The sequence below is a fragment of the Sinocyclocheilus anshuiensis genome, unplaced genomic scaffold (genome assembly GCF_001515605.1).
Source record: "Sinocyclocheilus anshuiensis isolate Anshui unplaced genomic scaffold, SAMN03320099.WGS_v1.1 scaffold371, whole genome shotgun sequence".
Taxonomy (NCBI): domain Eukaryota; kingdom Metazoa; phylum Chordata; class Actinopteri; order Cypriniformes; family Cyprinidae; genus Sinocyclocheilus; species Sinocyclocheilus anshuiensis.
The window spans coordinates 918901-941199 of NW_015549597.1; the positions used below are offsets into that span (position 1 = coordinate 918901).

At 38.1% G+C, this 22299-nt stretch overlaps 1 protein-coding gene across 1 annotated transcript in view; it reads left to right on the forward strand.

Moving 5' to 3' along the window:
* The window catches only part of LOC107658413 (potassium voltage-gated channel subfamily C member 1-like), a 66646-nt gene that overhangs the window by 40663 nt on the left and 3684 nt on the right, over positions 1-22299 (forward strand). The window contains exon 2 of the mRNA XM_016446950.1: positions 8844-9828. Within this exon, the coding sequence (XP_016302436.1) occupies positions 8844-9828 (985 nt within the window). The remainder of the gene's footprint in view (positions 1-8843; positions 9829-22299) is intronic.

Below are 22299 nucleotides of genomic sequence, written 5' to 3' on the forward strand. Positions count from 1 at the left end.
TATATATGTTGAAATTGTTTGTTGATTCCACTCCTTGTCATATTTTTATGACAGATTTGCATAGTTAAAATTGAAGTCTGCTTCTGAGACAAGAGTAAAGCATCAAATCTATACAAAACAATTCAAGGAAAAAAGTGCTTTCAAGACAACAAAAAGAAAATGACGCTATTTTTTGGAAATTATGCCTAGTGGTCTTTTGCCTAAGAGGTCAGGAATTTGACTAATGTTAAGTGTTTAATATTGATTTTTGCACCTCTATTCATTATTCATGGTGAGAGAAGACAGGAACAGAGGGATGGACAGAGAAGAGAGATACAAAAAACAAAGACAGGATGACAACATGATCAAAAATGGGAGTCCTGCAAACTGTGATGTGTGTGAGACAGTGTGGTCTGTAATATTTATGGTCACAGTGCTAATAAAAATTAGGTCACTCCATGTCTAATGAAAGATGTGGACAGAGGAAAAACAGAAAGATGAAGGCATCGGGTGAAGAGAATGAGGATACAGAGATGGCTGGAATATAAAGGAGGGATTTTCTCCTGAGAGATCAGAGAAGATCAGAACATTTTGTAGATGCATATTAAAATGAGTGCTGGAGGGATGTGAAAGATGGTATAGAGTTCTGGTTCTTTAAACTACGACATCTGCCACGTCTATTGTATCTACTTCCCATCTCCTCTCCAGTCATCTGCTCTTTAAACTTGTGCGCTTGTGGCCAGATTGCTCCTTTTACTTGAGACTCTGCCTTCTGTTTCCAATACTCCAGACAAATCTAGACCTCTATTTTTAGCCCACAGCCTATGTATATTCATAAACACCAACTGTAGATGATTTATTAATGATAGAAAAAAATATTCAGCTGTGGTTTTAGCTTTGAATACTATGGAGAAGACCGTTTCCATTCATTTCAGTGGTTACTTCCTTTTCTGTGGTGCAGTATTAGTGCAGCAACATGCAGGCTAAGACAAGATGTGGAGTGCTGTGCTCCAGTGTGGTCCAAAAGTCATGAGACCACATTAAAAATCAGGGATTTAAAATATAAACTTCAAACAAGTCAAAAGCTTTGGGATTTAGAAAAATGTAAAACAAAGAAACATTGTAAAATGTATGATTCTACACTACGGCTACGTTCAAACACTCGTATTGTAAAGTGAGGCAAACGACTTCCTCTGCAACTCAGTTGACACAGCACAGATTACAGAAAATTTGGTTTTGCGTCCTGAAAATGTAACGGTGTTAAGTTGCATGTGAACATAACCATTCTAAGGGTCAGTTCATACAGAATGCGTAGTTCTGGGCTGCTTTTAAATAGGTTTTATATGTAAACGTGAGCTACCTTTGACCATGGTACATTAAAGGGATACTCCACCCCAAAATGAAAATGTTGTCATTAATCACTTACCCCCATGTCGTTCCAAACCCGTAAAAGCTTCGTTCGTCTTCGGAACACAATTTAAAATATTTTGGATGAAAACCGGGAGGCTTGTGACTGTCCGATTGACTGCCAAGTAAATTACACTGTCAATGTCCAGAAAAGTATGAAAGACATCGTCAGAATAGTCCATTTGCCATCAGTGGTTCAACCGTAACGTTATGAAGCGACGAGAATATTTTTGTACGCGAAGAAAACAAAAATAACGACTTTATTCAACAATTCGTCTCCTCTGTGTCTCTCTGCATCACCGTAGCACCATTTTGGAGAATATCCACTGAATGCAAGCAGCGTACGCTCTTCTGTGTCAGCCGCGACACAAGGATACGTTTTCTGCTTACGCTGCTTCAGCGTACGCTGCTTGCATTCAGTGGATATTTCTTAAATTGTGTTCCGAAGACGAACGAAGCTTTTAGGGGTTTGGAACGACATGGGGGTAAGTGATTAATGACAACATTTTCATTTTGGGGTGGAGTATCCCTTTAACCCTGTTGAAAAAAACAGCATATGCTGGTTAGGTATGTTTAGAAGCATGGCTGCTGGTTTGAGCTGGTTTAAGCTGGTCCTTAGCTGGTCATGTGCTGGTCCTAAGCTGGTCCTGAGCAGGAGCTAGTTTCTTAGGACCAGCGCATGACCAGTTTAAACCAGCTCAAACCATCAGCCATGCTTCAAAACATACCTAACCAGCATATGCTGGATTTTTCAACAGGGAAGTTAAGTTAAAATTTAGTTAAGTTTTTTTGTGAGAACATGTTCTGTCTAAACTGAACATAAAACATGACTGGCAACTGTATTATGCTTCTGTAGCCCCCTATTACTAGGTCACTACTCAAATGTACAAATTTGTGACATTCATATTGAAGGTCTCGGACCTTTGAACTCCACTGTAACAAGGGATGGTACAGTAACTTGTGGAGGGTTTTAACTTACGCAGTAAACTCAGTGTGGCTGCCAGTGCTGTCGTCAGTCAGAATCAACATGTAGCCTATATTACATAACTAGTGTAGGTTTTGAATATTATTGGGGGGATTTTGGAAGGAATTAATGCACTGACTCAGTGTGAGCTGTTTCAATGACACTATGCAGCACACGCAAACACCACTAGTGTAAGAACAGTGTTTAGAGGAATCTGAGACCAAGGCTTTGACCTTTCGTGCGTCAAAGAATGTGCAGTTCTGTGTTCTGTACAGTGTTCTGCACGATACAACAAAATATTGCTGTTTTGTAAGACATGATGCATTGCTTTTTGATCTCATCAGGCCTTCTGATTTGCTAGAGTATGTTTTTTAGTATTTGCTCTGCAGGCAATTCCTCCAGAAATCTAGAAGGCATGTCCCACAGAGCTGACACAGTGTCTCTGGGAAAAGCAACACTTAAATGCTCCCCTTGGAATAGCTCGCTTTACTTACTTACTCGACCGTTCTCAAGCCAAGTAATGGTGAAGGTTCTCCTGAGCTTTCTGGAACAGTTGCTGCAATGTTCTGGGGAAAAATGATGATTGTGCTAATCCTAAATGGAGTGTGGGCTTTCACTTGGTCTTGTTGTGTTGAACGTACTCCTATATAAATAGCACAAAAAATAAAAGATTTCTCATAAATATGCAATTAGTTCTTGAAATGATTGGGAATCTTACAGTTGATGATCTTATGCTATATGTTTTATTTATTGCAGAGTCTCATTGTAATGTAAACCGTAACATGAAAAAATATTAATATAGTAATTTTAAAGCATTTATACATATGGTAGCATTTTTCTGCCTTAAAAGAAGTTATTTATTTTTTATGTAAAAAAAAAGGAAAATATATTGAAGTAATAATAATCTTTAAAAAATATTAAGACAATATCAGATGCATTATAGTCATGAGAATTTAAGGGTGAAATATGCTTAACTATTCTGAAAATAATCTCACAATGAATAATAATTACATAACATATGTACAAAACTACAGTAAAAGCTCATAATAGCTTTCTGTATGCAATATAGTTTTTTATGTGTGAGAATTACATGAAAGAAAGCACTCAGGTTGTGAGCGTATAGTTTGTGGTGGCAGCACCTAACACATTAATTTTTTGACAGTCATCTGAAATCTTTGCAGAACTCTAGCATGACTCTGTTCCATCTATAAATTTAATTCAGAGAATGTGAACATTTACACTAGGGCTGGGCGATATAGCTAAAAAATGTATCAACGATATAATGTTTCATATCGTTCGGTATCGATAATTATTGACATTTTTTATAACCTTTTTTAAAACAAAGAGCGATAGAAAAAAATGTTTAAATTTAACCACTGTATTTTTAAATTAACCCAATTTATTGAGACAAACAAGAAATATGTTTTGTTTTAACAGTCAATAAAAATTAAACAAATATCTAATTTCTAATGTTTTATATGCAGATTAAATCGGTTTTAAGGAAACTTTGGCTTGTCTCCCGAGGCCACATGAGGGCGCAATGAGCAAAATAATGCAGCACATTTAAATTGTCAACGCAAGGACATAAGCATTTTTGCATTTGATTGCATTTAAAAACATGAGACGCAGTGAAAAGGAATAAACCTCCACAAATTCGCGACGTGTTTTCTAAAAGTTTAAACTATTTTAACTTTGCATGGCTTTCTATACATCTCTTCTGTGAGACGTGAGTGCAGCAGTCATATTTGTCCGTCTAAAAATGCACTAAATATGCGTTCTGTGTGAATGGCTTGGTTTTAACCCATTCAAGATCTTCTCCGCATTAAGCTTCTATATTTCTCTAATATTTTGAATGCATAATGCAGCAACTGCGCGTCTCGTGGGCTAGACTAACAAAACATTAAAATACAACAATGTCACTTACATCATCATCACCGCATCTCGTGCTCCACTGATGACACTTCCTGACGCACTCCTAACATTTGATTGTACTATTTTTGCATTCAAATGCAAATGTTTATTTTAAATTCGACTAATATTCATTCTTTATTCACAATCTTCTCATCACAGGCAGGCACAGCACTCATTTCAGCATGTGTTCGTGTTTGTGTGTGCAGTCTGTGTCACTCATAGCACGTGCCTATATCGTGCACTATATCAAACATTTTTTATATCGTTATCGAAGAAGGTGTACCGTCGATAAATATTGATACCGTTTTTTTTTTTACACACAGAGTCATATATAAAGATGTAGGGCCCAGAAGAGTGTGAAATTCGATGTGAAACCTAGATGATCTTCTTGACTGGTGTGCTGGGGAAAGTTGTGGTTATACTGTACACTCGTTCAATTCAATTCAATTCAAGTTTATTTGTATAGCGCTTTTCATGTGTCAGAAATTGTTTGCATTCAAAAAGTGTTAAATTATATATAAAAATAGTTAAATTCATTCATTGATCTTGTCCATGGTGTGATGTACTTTGCTCTGCTCCAATATTTTCTTACTTTCCTCTCCAGAATATTACAGAAAACTGATTTCTTGTCAAATTAGAATGAGATCTTATTTTTACCATCAATACATCCCAGTTGTGATCAGAGGGTTGAGAGATTGTATCTGGAGCAGAACGTGTGGAGTACTGGTGACAGCGTGCGTGGTAGTGTGTCTGCTTGACACACAAATGAGTCCCTCATCAGGATTTTGAGGGCACGACAAGATGGGTTCGTTAAATTAGTTCATGCTAATCGGGGTGGGGAATTAGTTAATTCTCCCAGGATGCCTCAGTCCTTCATTTGACTGCTCCTCGTTCGTCATGGGAGGATTGACCTGACTGCAGCTATTTGAGAGATGTCCTTAAAACTGTTTTTTTAGGTGTCTTAATTCAAATGGTTAAGTAACTGTGTTTGTGTCTGTCTGTTTTCTTCATGTGTTATTGTTTTTATGGGTACTGAAAGTGGTTTGTCTGTGCATCTAGACTGAAAAAATATTTGTCATAATTAGTATATTTGTCGAATTTTCAAATACAAACATCTTTAAAATAAGATAAATTTACCAATAAGATACATTTATAAAGTCGTTGACATGAAATGAAAATTCACCTGTTTCATTCTTCTCTTTTGTAAATGCATATCATAGATCTTATTGTGAACAAATCACCTGTCTTTTTTTTTTTTTTTTTTGACTTCGTAATGTTTCATCAAAATATGTGGTCCAATACTCATTTATAACAATACTCGTTTCAATGTGTAAAATCCATTCTCATTCTCCTATGGTTCTGATATTCTGTCTTATACACGGGAGGCTGGTTTTAGGACATTTAGATGCATGCACACACACCTATCTTTATTTTTTGTCTGGTATGTTTCAGCAAGTTTTTAGAAAGTTTGACAGCATGGAATCAGCAGGCACCGTCTCAAGAGGTCATATTTCACTCAACCTTTCTTACAGAAAAAGCTGGTCATGATGGGTACAAACATGTCCGTAGCATCAGAATATCTTGTAATGGAATACAGGAACAAGAGCAGAACTGTGGGCAGCAAACAGCCATTAGGAGCATGTCCACACTCCCAGGAGTGGCATTAAGGCATTATGGTGAAGAGTTACTTCATTCCAGGAGAGTCTCTCCTGCTAGAGTCCTTATTCATCCTCTAAATCTTTAAACAGTGATGCTCTTAGACTTCCTTCCACAACTGTGGAGCCAGACTGCAGTGATACAAGAAAAACTCAATTCTGTTCTTGCATAAGCGCTGAGGTTTTGTGTCCTTCAAGAATAAAGGGCTGTTCGCTCATACAGTGCTCTGCAGTGTGAAAGCGATCGGAAAGTTATTAATTTACGAAGAGTTGGCCAGTATTAGTCACTTGAGCGACAGTGAACTTTGGTGATGTGAGTGTGTTGAGTGTCTGCCAAAGTTGAGAGTATTTTAACTTTATGCAAATGAGTCACGACTACCAGTTGGCTTGAAAACTGTCAGATACTGTATTCAGATGTAGGCAAAATGAAGATCAATGAATCAATTTATCTCTTTTTGAATGCCAACAATTTCTGACACAAATGTTTCCATATATATATATGTGTGTGTGTGTGCATATCATAGATCTTATTGTGAACAAATCACCTGTCTTTTTTTTTTTTTTTTTGACTTCGTAATGTTTCATCAAAATATAAAATTTAATTCATTTGAGCACAACAGCCACAGCTCAAAATCCAATCAACAATTGATGAAACCAAGTCCCCTCCCTAATTTTTTTTCTTTTCCCATTATTGATTTTACTCGGATGTACGTCACAATACAGAGGAAAAAAATCTGTCTATACATCTGTTTCATTGAAACTTTAACAAATAAAATAGGAATGAAGATAGTCTTCTTTTCAGAGAATAATCTTTTTTTATATTTCTAACCCTGTTAGCAAGTTTTTTTTCTTATTTTAAGCATAAATCTAACAAAATGTAGTGATATTTACTCAAAAAAGGTGGAGTAAGTTAAACTTGCTTCTCATGTAAATGCATTTAGAAAATACTGATCATGAAAATTATTTTTGTAGTGTAAATGTCTGACATGTCATTATGAAATGTGTGGGACATCTGGGCAACTTGCAGAAAAGCCACAGAAAAAAAATTATAACAGGGTAGGTGGACTGTCAGTGCAGAGGAGCCAGAAAAGAAGGTGGACAGATATTCCTCTGCAAAAGGAATGGTTTACCCCAGTAAAGGGAGGAGGGGCAAGTGTGGACTGACAGAGAGGAGGGGGAGAAATGAGGAGCAGGGAGTGGGGAGAATAATGTGAGCACTGCAGAGGGGGAATGGCAGCAGCAGCAGTGTTTCTCTCTCTCTCACACACACACACACACACACACGCAAACACTTCCAAATAAATGGCTGTAATGTCGGGCTACGTAAAAAAAAATCATAGTATGGATGCTGGCACTGAGGTGGACTGAGATAAACAGATTATATTGATTGCAGGTGATAGGAGAAGAGGATGTGGGCTTTAACAAGAGACGTGTACTAGCCAATCAATGCACATCTATCTGCAGGAGAGCCAACATGACATCTCTGTTTTCAGAATGGTGGCCACGCACAGCGCACACTGCTATAATTCACCAGCCCTCCCTTCCTCTTTTCTCCCCCTTCCATTTCCTTATGCTTCTAAATATACATTTCTTTTTTCTCTCCCTTTATCCCCTTCCATTACAGGTCTTTGTATACGTACCATCTCTTCTCATTTTTTTCTGCCTCCATCATCCATTCTCCTCGTCTGACTCACAAAGTCTGCTTTTCCCCATCTTCTTCCCCTGTGGTGTTTCCTCAGTGCAGCATGTCAATGAGACTGCTGCATTCACACCGTTCCCACTATTCTCAGAGCACTTTTGCTGTTTTGTTGTAGTATTTGGCGCCCTCTATCTGTAGTACACCTCCTTCTGATTGTGAAGGACCTCTGCAGTGGTCCAAACTGCATCACAGCAGCCTCTGGATGTTAAAAGTGCTTATTCTGTCATGTAGACTATTTTATTTTCAAGGGTCTTTCCATGCGCTTGTGTACCTGATGCCAACAGCTTATGGCTTTAAGCACAGAACGGGAAGGCTGGCATGCCATTTGATTTAGAAAATCTATATAGAAAAGGGTTTTCAATCTTTTTCAGGCCAAAGCCCTTTTGTTGTATTGTGAGACCAAGCATGGACTCTCTGTTACATATTGTTGAAATTGAGCATTGCCGTTTAAGCCTGGTCTATAATAACACGTGTTGAATTATATTGATACATTCACATAGACTATGGTACTTAAATTGTAAAGCCATTAAAATAACTATTATTGTTACACTTACATTTTATATAGTATATTTTAATGTGACAGGAAGAATGAAATGTATTTCAGCTTCTCAAGGTTAGCTTTAGCTTGGATCATGTTCATTTGTTTTACAAAAAGTAAGGTCCCAATGAATGTACGTACTCATGCACTCTTCTGTGCCATTTGATAATAGTGTGAGTAGTGTGTTCACACTGAAAATTCGGCAAGAAACCGTGCACTTCAAACACCTAGACGGTACATATATCTAACTGAAAAAAAAAAACAGTGTGGAATGGTTTCATGCGCTTTACTGTCGCAGCTTTCCTTAGCGGAAGGGGAATGGTTAGCAGACACTGGACGAGAAAATAACCTTCAAAAAATATATAGTGTATATTTTGTCATTTGGGACACAACTTTGGTTTACTATCAAACAATATTTATCAGAGCCCCTGTTGAAGACTCCTTATCTACAGTAGAGCAGCAGTTTGCAGAGGAGAAAAAAGTTAAGATGTTGATGATGTTTTAGATCAGACTGTCGTTATTTTTGCAGTTCTGCCACAGAAATGACACACTTCAGCTTTAAGCACTGTACCAGTTCTTTATTCCAATAGTGATCTCACTGATTTCACTGTATAATATTAATGTGCTCATCTTCTCATCTCTCTTTGTGTCTTTCTATCTCTCTCTGTGTCTCCCTCTCTCTGTTTCCAGTATGTGGCGTTCGGCTCGCTCCTGTTCATCCTCATCTCCATCTCAACATTTTGCTTGGAGACACACGAGGCCTTCAACACCATCTACAATAAGACAGAGAACGTGACGGTGGGGAACGTCACGCGGGAGGAGGTTGTGTTTGAGGTAGTGACTGACAACTGGCTGACCTACGTGGAGGGCGTGTGCGTCATCTGGTTCACCATCGAGGTGTTCGCCCGTGTCATCTTCTGCCCGGACAAGGCCGAGTTCTTCAAGAGCTCGCTGAACATCATCGACTTTGTAGCCATCCTGCCCTTTTACCTGGAGGTGGCGCTGAGCGGCCTCTCCGCTAAAGCAGCGAAAGACGTGCTGGGCTTTTTGCGCGTGGTGCGATTCGTCCGAATCCTGCGAATCTTCAAGCTCACGCGCCATTTCGTGGGGCTAAGAGTGCTGGGTCACACGCTCCGTGCCAGCACCAATGAATTCTTGCTCCTCATCATCTTCCTCGCTCTGGGGGTGCTCATCTTCGCTACCATGATCTACTACGCCGAGCGTATTGGCGCCGACCCGGCCGACCCCACGGCAAGCGCCCACACCACCTTCAAAAACATCCCCATCGGCTTCTGGTGGGCAGTGGTCACCATGACCACACTGGGCTATGGAGACATGTATCCAGAGACATGGTCTGGTATGTTAGTGGGTGCCCTGTGCGCCCTGGCGGGCGTGCTGACCATCGCCATGCCTGTGCCCGTCATTGTAAACAACTTCGGCATGTACTACTCTCTGGCCATGGCCAAGCAGAAGCTGCCCAAGAAGAAGAACAAGCACATCCCACGGGCGCCGCAGCCTGGATCGCCCAACTACTGCAAGCCAGACGCCCTGGCCATGGCCACTGCCTCGCCGCACAGGATCATGGGTAATGTGCTGGGCAGTATGGTGGTCTCTGGAAGCATGGCAGGAGACTGTCCTCTTGCACAGGAGGAAATCATAGAGATTAACAGAGCAGGTGTGTGTGTGTGTGTGTGTGTGAGTGTACCCATGTGTTTACGTGTTTGTGTGCATGACGTTTCTTTGCACTAATAGGTTACATTCCCAACAATAAAGGTGCGATCACATTTACAGTTGCTCTGTGAAATTTAGCGGGTGAAATTGTGACCTCATGATTGGGAGTTTTGCATGAGAGCGAAAAAGTTGAATTTATCACACAGATTGAAAGTGACTACTGTGTGAGCTGTGCTTTCTACATTGCCTCACTATTCACAAGCGATAATTTTGCCTGAAAAATGTTGCTTAAATTTCACTAATGTGACCGCACCTTAAAGGATTAGTTGTATGATTATATTATGAACAAAAAATGCTATTGACGCACAACATTTCAAGTGTGTGTATTTTTGTGTGTGATGTCAACTAGCTCCATCTCACCCATCAAGAAAGTTCAAATGCCTGTGGTCATTACTTACAGCTCTTTATAATGAGCTGTCATCACCTAAACTGGGTCTTTTATATAATCTTGTGTAATATCTACAAACATACACACACAAGTATTTGAGAGTAGTAATATGCAAAACTATGCTGTCACGGCCGAGTTAGACAGAGAACAGGAAAGTTATTAAAATCATAGCAGGATTACGCTTCATGCGTTCCAGTCAGTTTCTTAGACTACCAGAAAACATCCCACCCAATCAGAAGAGAAGGGAAAATGACCCTGAAACTAGCAAACAGCTTTTGGTAGATGATTGACATAGAGCTTACAGTACTATTTGTGTGTGCAGTTTATTTGCACACTCACTGCAGCAACACATTTTCCTAATCAGCATATTTTTATATATCCAGTAAAAATATTTTGCTTCTCAAGTAAAGTTTTTCTTGATGTAAGGATGTTTAACAGTACAACAAGATCTAAGAACTTTAAGAACATCTTTTTTTTACCGTTTTTGCATGTGAAGGTGTCAGTCAGGTTGAGCCAGTGAGTTCATGCAGCCGAGAGAGCTCCGTCTGTCATTACTGAGCAGAACACAGATATACACACCCCGATTAACATGAGCCAGATTAGTCACAGCCTCTCAGATTAGCATATGCTATATTTGATCTATAATATAAGCAAAAGGTTTCAAATCACCAGCACTCTGCTTACTGCCACATATCTGCCGATATTTAGATGATTTCAACACCAAAGATACACATTATGACAGATGAGAGTGCATCCTTATAAATAGGATGGCTTTAGATCGTTTATCTTAGAAAGTAACTTTTTTGGAATGTTAAGTGGATGACAGCTGTAGTTCTCGGCTCCTCCTCTTTGTTTTGCTCTTCCATGGAGTTCTCACAGCTGGAAGTTCCCAAGGAAATGAAAGGGAGCATAAGCATCCTGAGACGCTTGCTGTGAGGAAATGCTTTAGCACATGTGCCCTCTTGTAGCTTCAAACCATTCCCACATGCCCTTGACACCTACAGTACTGGCATCATATCCATCATGTGTACTGTTAATGAAGTTTTATTAAGTAGTGTAAAACTAAAAGTATGAAACATATAACAAAGTCATTTGTTTGTCACCCGTCCCCATGTGTGAGTGTGGTGGGGGATTTTTGGCTTGCGTGAGAGGTGCTCTGATTCTGTAACTGATTTTATGCTGAAGGTTTCTAAAAGGTTCACCCAAAATTCCAAACCCATATGGTTACATTTTGTGAGTGGAAAACACAAGGAGATGTTTTGTCTGAGCTGCTCCATTTCATACAGTCAAATTGAATGGGGTCAATACAATAGCTTTATGTGAGGCACAGGCAGAAATGTACTCATTATTTACTCAAAATCCAGCCATGGTTTCCATTTACTTCTGTTGTATGAAAAGAGCAGCTTGAACATTGCTCTAGATTTCTCCTTTAGTGTTCCACGGATAAAATAAATCCATGTGGATTTTTAAAGAAACTAGGGTGAATAAATGTTTTTTATTTTATTGTATTATAAGTATTTTTATCATCTCTTCAATGGTTGTCATTTAATGGCTGTCAGGAAAGTGAGTTATATCTGGTGTAGTGAACCTTATGTCATGACCTTTGCTATAGACTTTTATGTCATCCATTCATCACCCTTTGTCACCGTTCAACTGTGAACGTGTTCATCTTAACAGATTTCATGGTCATATGCATTTTCACTGATAAATATTTTTAATTTCTTCCAATGAGGTCCAACTGCATAACGGGTCTCTGTCATCTTCTCCCTCGCCTCCCCATCCTCCTTTTTCTTTCCATCTGTCTCCATGTCTTTAGCAGGCTTTGCCCCTGGCTTATTTCTGTAAATTGTTGAGCGGTAGCTCACGTCAGATTAGATTTGACAGCTGTGTCGGAAGCTATAAGAACCAAACACGTTATTATACTCATACTTTCAGTGTGCATCACACAGAACAGGCTCAGGAAAGGTAAGTTGTATGTTCAAATGCTTATTATTGCATATTAGGGCAAAGACCACATACATCGTAGCAATATATATATATATATATATATATTTTATACACAAATATACATGCACTTCACAAAGTACATCAGAGGTATACACATTAAAACAGACTCTCCCGCATCCATACTAACAGCATAGCTCCCCGCCTTCCCCTTATGCATTTCTCCTCATAATTCACCACATCAATCATTCTGAAGGCCGCTCATCATTAGCAAAGCTCTTACCACACACGCAGTAGTAATTCAATTCATATCTTTGTTAAATGTGTTTAATCTTTGATAAAATCAGGACTTTTGAGAGAAAATAATCCTAGCGCAAGTTAAATTATTAACAGATATATCAAACAAATTCACTGCGTCTGGCCAACAAGCTCTTCAAATGCTGTCTTTCTGTCTATCCATCTATCTGTCTGTTTGTCGATATATCTGTCTATCAGTCTGGGTTGTGCAAAATTCTGAATGAGAAGAATTGGCTTTCTTTCAATTTAAGAGTTTGAATTTTATTGGCCACATCTCAGAGGAAGTTAAACTGGAATTCAAATTGGAATGACAGGAAGAGGAGTTTAATACAGATAATGCATTCTGTTTTTCCATCTTGCTTAATTTATTACATATTTTTTATGAAATTTCAAAGCTTCTAAAATATTTTAATTAGTTAACTCTTCTTCCTTACATTTAAATGCAAATTGCAATTCTGATTCCTGTTTTCTACCTAAATTCAGATTCAGGAAATAAATGAAAATTCCTGACTCAATTATGAATAACACAAAACCAGCTACCTGTCTGTCTCTCTGTCTAGTTGTATCTCTCTCTCTCTCTCTCTCTCGCTCTCTCTCCCTCTCTCTCTCTCTCTCTTTCTCTTTATTTGTCTATCTGTCTGTCTGTTTGATCTACCTGTCTATCTATCTATATATCTACTGTATCTGTCTATCTATCAGGCTTGCCTTTGCTCTTTCTTGCTCTCATTCATTGATTTTTACTTCATTCTCTTTCTCTTCCTGGCTTGTCTCTGCCCATGTCTCTTTCCCTCCATCCATCCCCTCATCTTGCCCCTTTTCTCCTTATCTTCTGCACTTTGCGTCACATCCTCTTGAATCTGCTCTTTTTTTGCAACGGCATGATTGACATCTTCTGCCTTTCTTTCTATACTATACCTTCCTACTCCTGCACCTTTCCACCAACCTCCACATATTCCAAATACACCCCTCTACACAACCAAATCCTACAACCCCCCACCCACAAAAACACTAGAAGCTGCAGGCGCCAACCCAGTCTCCCCCCCAGCAGAGGAGTGGTTCAAGCCGGAAGGGCCACTGCTACAGCAGGACCTCAATGCCAATTCTGCCTCTTCTTGGATCAAACCATAATGAATCAGAGGTAACACTCAAAAAAGCAACCAGTGATGCAGTGTAGAAATTAGTTGAATGAATAGAGCTTAATATTTAATTAATTCCATACAGTACAGTGCTATTTCAAAGGGAAATATTTTTTATATGCACATATTTCAACAGGATAGATGCATACATTAGAGCAACCATGGATATGAAATGCAAACATAACTAAGCCACACTCGGGACTAAAGTACACAATACTAAACTGAGCTTTTATAGAGGTTAATGTCTCTAAGAAATACATGACTTAAGTAAACTTGCAGTATGTTTTATCATTAAGAGGAACAATATGCCTTTGAGTCAGAGGGGATGATGTGTTCTATAAGTTCTGTCTCTGTGTTTGACAATTTAAACATTGATATAACTTAAGTATTTAATATCTGCATAGACTAAATTCACACAGTGAGATCAGTCATGACAGTGTCACTTTTGTATTAATGGGCAATGTTTTTTTTGTTTGTTTTTTTTTTTCAATTTGTCCTGAATTAATTTATTCTAGCCTTTAATATTATTTCTAACCTAATAACACATGCAGCATCAAGTTCTATAATTCTAAATTATATCAAATCTAAAATAAATTAAGTAATGGGTAGTCCATAAGACATCTTAACCCAATAAATTCTAGAATACCCTTTAAATAATTGATACATGTATTTTTAAAGGGGTCCTATTATGCTTTTTTACGTTTTCAACTTTATTTAGTCTGTAATGTTGCTGTTTGAGGATAAAAAAGATCTGCAAAGTTACAAAGCTCAAAGTCCACTTCAAAAGGAGATATTTTATTTAACAGAAATCACTTTTCAAAAACTACAACGAATGACTCGTTTGGACTACAACGCATATTTTCCGGGATTTGTGATATCATAAAGATCGACGAATGGGATGAGACCTGGTTGAGCTGTGTAACGAGAGTTATCATCACTATGTCGGAGACATGCTAGCTTTCCTCAAGGCAGACGAACTTAGAGTGGTTACAATCATCTGGTTTAAATCGCGCTCAAATTGATTTGATTTTGACGCCATATTTACACTGAAGCTCGCAAGCGACTATGGTAAGGGCATTTCCCAACCAGGCGCCAAGTGCTGCCAATCACAGCACACACTAGCCCAGCTAACCAATCACAGCACATTTTGTATTTCAGAAGGCGGGCCTTATTCGAGCCGTTCATGCCAGACTGGGGAGAGAGTAAAATATGTGAAAAATAATGTGTTTTTCGAACAACCTAGTATGAGAGCCTGTTCTAGTACACCCCCAAAACAAAATCAAGACTTTGTAAAAGAGCATAATAGGACCCCTTTAATACATACTAAACCCAAGATTTACATAGAACACAATCAGTGTTGGGGAGTTACATGTAATGGAATTACATCATTTAATGACAAAATAAGTGTAACTGTAATCAGTTACAGTTACTGAGAAAAAAATGTGTACTTAAATTACAGTTACTTATGAAAATGTTACAGATTACAAAGGGGGTTGCATCTGAATATTTTTTACACACATACAGATTTAATTCATTCCTTTCCCAAATTGCACCGACTGCTCTAAAATATGAGACAGCAATGTTTCAGGAGTTTAGGACACAGAAGAGGGCACATGCTTATTTAATAACTCTTTTATTTCCAATTTGGGTTTATGTATATGCTTTATTTTTCAAGATTCACTTTTTTTTTAGCATTGTTAGATACCAGTGTTTCATAGCTGAATTGATTTCAAAAACAGTATCATAGCTATTAAACTATATTTTTTATGATTTTAAATCTGTATTTAACCTCAGAATGACATCAAAGTAAAAAGAGGTGCTAACGTCTGATTTTGTGATGGCTGTGCTTTAAAATTTAATTATTATAATCTTAATAAAAATTATTATAATCTTAATTCGAGTGATGAAGGAAAGTCTTTTGAAAGTCTGACAGTAATCAGTGTTGAGTGCTACTGTAAGGTTAACCCTGTCTGCTTTAAATGACTGAAAATGATTATCAGTTGAAAGCATTCATTAGAAATTTAGAAAAGTAATCAAAAATAAATCAAATGTAATCAGTTGCATTACTTTAATAATTGAAATATTTACACTACGTATTACATTTTAAATAGGGTAACATCTGTAACCTATTACATTTCCAAAGTAACCATCCCAACGCTGAGTACAATATTATGAAACGTATTACATTTTAGAAAATTGAGTAATTCACCATGGGGCATTTCTGTAACTTTTGCTGGAATTTTTGCCCTGAGCCTTCATTTCTGACCCTGATTCACAGCAGACTAGAATCAGTGTCTCCTCTTTCTCTCTGGCTCAAATGTGAGTTTTTGCTTAGACTAGCTTTGAAACCTCCACTATATATCTACATATATCTCAAAGACTGTTACAGTATATTAGTGATGTCATTATAGCACTAGATCCCTCATCTCTATCTTTCTCACTCTCTTTCTCTCTTTACCCTCAAAAGTAAACTTTTGTCATTCTAATTGTATTTGCCTCAATTTCTATCCCCCCCTCCTATTTATACATCTTCCACGCTCTTTTCTCTTGACTGAACTGAGCACCAGACATTAAGGATTGTACACAAGTTAATGCTGCACTTTTAACCCTCAGGCCAGTATAGTTCAACACACACTCACATTCACACACCCACACACATGATGAAATAAAAATGTGTTGAATATCCTAATTCTTGTGTGACAGAAGGTTATTTGTGTGATTCCTGCTTAATTTGTGTTTGTGTGTTTGGGGGATGTTGTATTTTCTGATGTGTGTTTTTGAGGTGCGCTTGTCTGACGAGCTGTTGTTGTGTTATCTCCCTCCTCAGGTTGTGTCGTGTCATGCGTTTGTATGTCAGCTCTTGTTCCTACACTGTTACACTGTCTTCCCCTGTTTGTGTGTTGTCGTGTGTGTGTGCACTGTAATCCATTCAGTGTTGCTGTGACTTCTTCCTCCTCCTCCTCCTCCCTAGCGGTGACCTTTCACCTCAGTAGAGTGCCCCTTGGGTCTTTGTAAAGAGTTTCAGTGCTCACTGTACTGCCGTTCAAAGGCAAAACACAGCAACTACACATTACATCATGACCAAAATCCTGCATCTCTTAGACTTTGAGTTCTCCTGTAACAAACAGGTTTGGCTCAACTATGTTTAAACTCAGAGTATCAAATCAGTGAAGCCGTCTTCCCCAGTTCCATTGTTGGTGTATAGATATTGTGTTTTGCCTTTGCAGGGCTGTATAATTGCCATCCAACACTATATTTACTACCAGAAAGAGGTCTAAAGAGGAATGCCTTTAATGCTTTAGGGGTTTTGGTGAACGGTCACTGAGAAGGGCTGTGTTTTATTTGCCCTTTCTGTTTATTTTTCGAATAAAGCTGGTTTCTTCTCTCTCCTGGAACTGCCCTCCACTCAGGGGTCCACTGACCAGTGTTTCATCACAGCCAGCAGATGAAAACCCTTCATTATATGGACCAGAAACAGTCAACTCCAGTATTCTAGCCATGAGTAGATAACAAATGCTCGATAGGGCTGTGTTGAAACACTGAGCTCGGAACGCTATTGGGATGTGTGCTACAGTCCTGTAGTCTACTGATCAGGGACACAATTCTGCCTCACAAATACACTAAACATCAGGCTGAAACACTGAGCTCGGAACGCTATTAGGATGTGTGCTACAGTCCTGTAGTCTACTGATCAGGGACACAATTCTGCCTCACAAATACACTAAACATCAGGTGAGCAGAAACAAACGTGTCTGATAGATTTGAAAGAGGCACATGAAAAACTAAAAAGCTCAGCAAACACATATACTGATAACCACAGACACAGGTAAGTTCTTGTAGGGCTGTAATGACATACCTGGGCTGTTGCCATGGTAACCGGACACTTTAAGGGCTATGATGCAATTGTTACAAATCAACACTGCAAAGTTTTCATGCAGTAAGACCCAAATCAGGGGTAAATGTGGAACTATTTTTGCTTTCTTCTTTCTCTCTTTTACCTTTTTTCTTTCTCACTCTCTCTGGCTTCCTTTGTGCCCACAGAGTGTGTTTTACTGTGGTCACAGTGCCTCTTCAATTATACTTTTACAATTATGTTGATGAATGCAAAAGAGCACGGGTCAGGAAAGGTCAAAAGTTTTTCTTTTGGACGTTTCTCATTTTTTCTGTATATATTCCATAATATTGACCTGTATCTGTGTATATGTTTATGTGTCGTATGAACACATGTCTGAGGGTTTTGTTTGTTTATATTTGTGCTATTGCTTTTCAGTGTGGTCTGCTGGTATTGATGTTTTAAAATAGTTCACCCCAAAATGACAATTCATTACTCGCTGTTATTTCAATCCAAACACGTATGACTGAATTTATACGGTAGAACACAAAAGAAGATGTTTATCAGAATGTCTAAGCTGCTGTCTTCCATACAATTTGTGAATAGGTTGTCAAGATTAAAATAAGGACAAAAAGGCAAAATTATAAAAAGTATAAAAGTGATCCAAATGACTAAAGACTGGAATACACTACAATACATGTTTGTTTGGTTTTGTCGGATCAGTGAGTTAACCCTGTCGGCGTCTGTTGCCATTGGTCGGTGCTTGTTATCACTGATTGAACATGTTGAATTGTTGTTTGTCTGGTCTTTTAATGACTGAGAAGATCGGTTGTCTGTCGGCATTGGTCTGCATCTGTCGGTACAATATGGGTAAACAATATGTGTTCTAAAATTGGCTCTAAATATCAAACATGTTTAATATCCTCCGACTGGACAGAATAAAAGTGTGAAGCTAAAAAAAATTGTGCCCATCATACACTACATTATTTTCTGTGAAATCTGTCACCAAAATCTGCAGACTGATTCAAATTATTGGCAACTAGCGTTGACTTGTCCAGACTGTAAGATCTGCGACAAAGTCGTGTGGTGTATTCCAAACTTAATGCTCTATATTTCAAGACAATTGAGGCATTAGGTGCGTCCCAAATCGCGTACTTATGCACTATTCTATAACGTTTTGTAGTATAAACAGTGTGAGTAGTGTTCACACTGAAAATTCCAAAAAGAAAAAGTGCACTTTAAATGCACTTAAATAGCCGAAAAAAAACGAAGTGTGGAAAGTTGAACACTTCATGCACTCAACTGTCACAGCTTTAAATACGTAGCAAAGGGGGAGGGGCTATCAGACTCCGATTATGAATGACAAAATAACCTTATATAATTCATACACTACATGGTTGAGTACTTAGTGCATATGTGCATAGTGTATAAGTGCATAGTGTATAGTGTGTCATTTGGGACGCAGTTATAGGATAGCTTTAAGTCAGGAACTGAAAATCAACTGTAGTCAAGAGCAGCTTGGACATTTTGCTAAAATATTATGGTGATTTAAAGAAAAAAGTCATAGGAGTGTGAGTAAATAATGACAGAACTTCAATTTATGGGTGAACTGTGCCTTTATATTCCACTCCCTCGCTCTCCTCCTCAATCACCACAGCATATATTCTTCTTTCTTCTCCCCACTCGAACTTCTGCCTCTTTCTGTTTCTACCTTCTGCCCTCTCTCTCCTTCCTGCCCACTGTTGCCAAGGAAACAGTGGAAGAGAGCATTCTGGGACTAAGCGAAACATGATGAAATATAAAATGAAGGGGTTAAAGATGGTTCAGGCTATAAAATGACATTTGGTCTTCTAAAACCTGGAAATTGGTTGACGTTACAACCTTAATGTTCACTTACTCCCAAGATGCACTTAGGTGATTATTATGGTTATTTTATTGCTGTTGTGCCCCTGTTGTTTTTGTTTCTTCTTTTGCCCCCTTTTATCAATCATTTATTCAGTCTAAAGTGCTCTTTTGATGTGCTGCTGTTTTTGTATTTTATATTTTGAGTACGCTGAGAGCTTTGACACATACCCTTGGGCCCTGCCATTGACAGACTCTAGTGGTGAGGCTAAATGTGTAAGAGCTGCAGTCTGGATGCTGGCCACAGCACACTGACTGAGGGCATTGTGGTCATCTTCTTCTCTAGCCATTGTCTTAAAGTGTAGAAATAGTACTGCACTGCAGGGCTGCAGTCACACCCCTCTTTCTCTCTCGTTCTCTCTCTCTTTCTCTCCCTCCCATTTCTCTCCCTCTGCAGACTGATTGATTTTCCCCTGTACTCCCATTTAACCTCACTTCTGAATCTTTGCTGTAAGCGGAGAACCCGAGGGTTCTCTCTCTTGGGCTCTTGATGAGCTAGAGCAATTCATTATCAATTTCACCATATCATGTATCACTGTGTGTATAAACAGTGCCGTCCTTTTCAAATCATTTTTAAAGTTGCCATTGGACCTTAACTGCATTCTCTCTCTCTATATATATATATATAGGATAGGAATATATATATATATATATATATATATTCCTATCCTATATATATATAGAGAGAGAGAGAGAGAGAGACTATTATAAATTAGTTAATATTGCAAAATGATTCCCAACAACCAAATTGGCACAACTGCTGATTGCAATTGCTCTTTCATGCTATTTTCTAGTCATTCAGCAGTTCCCAGAAACGTTGCAGCCAACTGTCAGAGTTCCAGGTTGCATTGGTGTGAGAATTTGACTGCAGTGCAGTAAATATTGAGTGGCGAGATATGACTGAGAGGTTGCTGACCTGGCCGATAATGCTTCCAAAGGGGTCAATGCTTTCATTCTGTTCAGGTCACAGAGAGCGAGGGGGAGGGGCCTGTCATGACCTCACCTGATGATGAGGGGTTTTTCTTTTTTACTACACATCTCTCATATAGACTCATATATTAAAAAAAATATGTTTAATACTTCTTCTTAATCATATAGTGAAGTTCTGCATTATTTAGTTTTTGGTGGACCAGACTGCTGGATTCAATCATTGTCTCAGCAGTATTTATTATTAATTGTATTAAAAATAATTAATTATTCAAGTAATGTTAAATTATCCATCAAGTAATGCACATAAATGCAGAGATCTGCATATCCACTGCATTTAACTTCAGTATGACTGAAGCCTGAACCTGACTGGTTCAAGTAAAGAAACAAAAAAAAAACTAAAATATAGTTTATAAGATTTTTGGTCATTTATGTTCCATTTTCTGGTGAATCGAGACCAGTTTATGCTCAGTGCAAGGTTTTTATCCAAGGTTAGTGAATGGTTGAAGTATATATTTAAGAAACAATGTTTTTATTGTCTTTCAAATCAAACTGGATGTGTTGTGTATGAATGAGCATGTCTTATCCACCATTAGTGGCGGTGAACTGCATGTATGACACGATTATCATACATGATCTGAATCTTCTGTGAATATTATTTCAACGTTTGTTGTTTCACTCTGTCCCCTACTGTCTTAGATGAAATGTCAACATCTGTACACTTATATTTATTTCTGTTGTTTCTAGCTGCATAAACTACTTTTTTCTTTTTTTTATGAAATAGTTTATTATTTATTATTAATGTAATTCCACCTACTGTTTTGCAATCAACAGTGACATGTACAACACCCTTACTGGGAACTTCTCTATGTGCACATTGGAATGAATTGTTTATTTTGTACCATGTTAAATGTCATAAGTTTATATTTCTGTCCATCCTTGTACTGTATATGCAGGTGCTAATTTCTGAATGTAAACTATTCCCTCTCTTCTCACCGCAGTCATTACATCCATCATATATTCCTGCCCTCCTTTAATTAGTCTCTTAGTGATAATTTTTTGTCCAATGTTTGTGTACTGTCGTTTCGTGTTCTGTGTACTGTTGTGTCGTGTTGTGCTGTGTCTATGTGTTATTCTGTGTCTAAATCATACATGCAGATGTGATGTAACTTGTATGTATGTGACTACCAGTGTTTGTGTTTAAAGGAAGAACAAATATCCTCTGGTGGATATTGCAAATATTAACCCGGACAGATTCACACAGATCAAATATACTGTGTATGAACTAGGACACACTTAGCTGCATTATAGACTATAATGCTGTAATGCTATAATTCACATCATAATGTAATTACATTAAATATTAATTTCCCACTAGTAAAAACCATTGACGTCTGGCAAACTCAGATTTTCCACACTTGACCTTTGTGATGCAACTGAAAAAGATGGACTTTCTTTAACATGCTGGTTACTGCAAACAGACCAAAATTTTTGTAAATTGTTCAACACAGTATATTAAACTTTATTTTATTGCTGCACAGTTTCTAAACCATTCTGTGGTTAATATTTGTGCCACATACTGACACTCACCTTCCATCCCACCCTACTGAATGTAGCCACATCTCTATCACAGATGCTAATATCGCAGAAGCACAGAGTCTGTCAAGCTAAAGACTTGAATTACACCAGTCCACAACACTGCTGTAATTCTTCATACATAACCTCTCACCAAAGCTCTTCAGTGTTGCATGTGTGAGGCTGGTGAGTGTGAGTTGTGTTATTATGATGCCGATGATGAGATTAATCGACAGGTCATTGATTATGCTGGCATCATTGTACTGTTAGTAAATATAGAAAATTGCAAAATGTTGGTATTATTAGACTTTTCTTCTCTATAATACCTTCTCTATAATATTATTAGACTTCTCTTCCATGAACATGAAAGCTCAATTCTTAAATATATCTTAAATATATATCTATAAATATAGC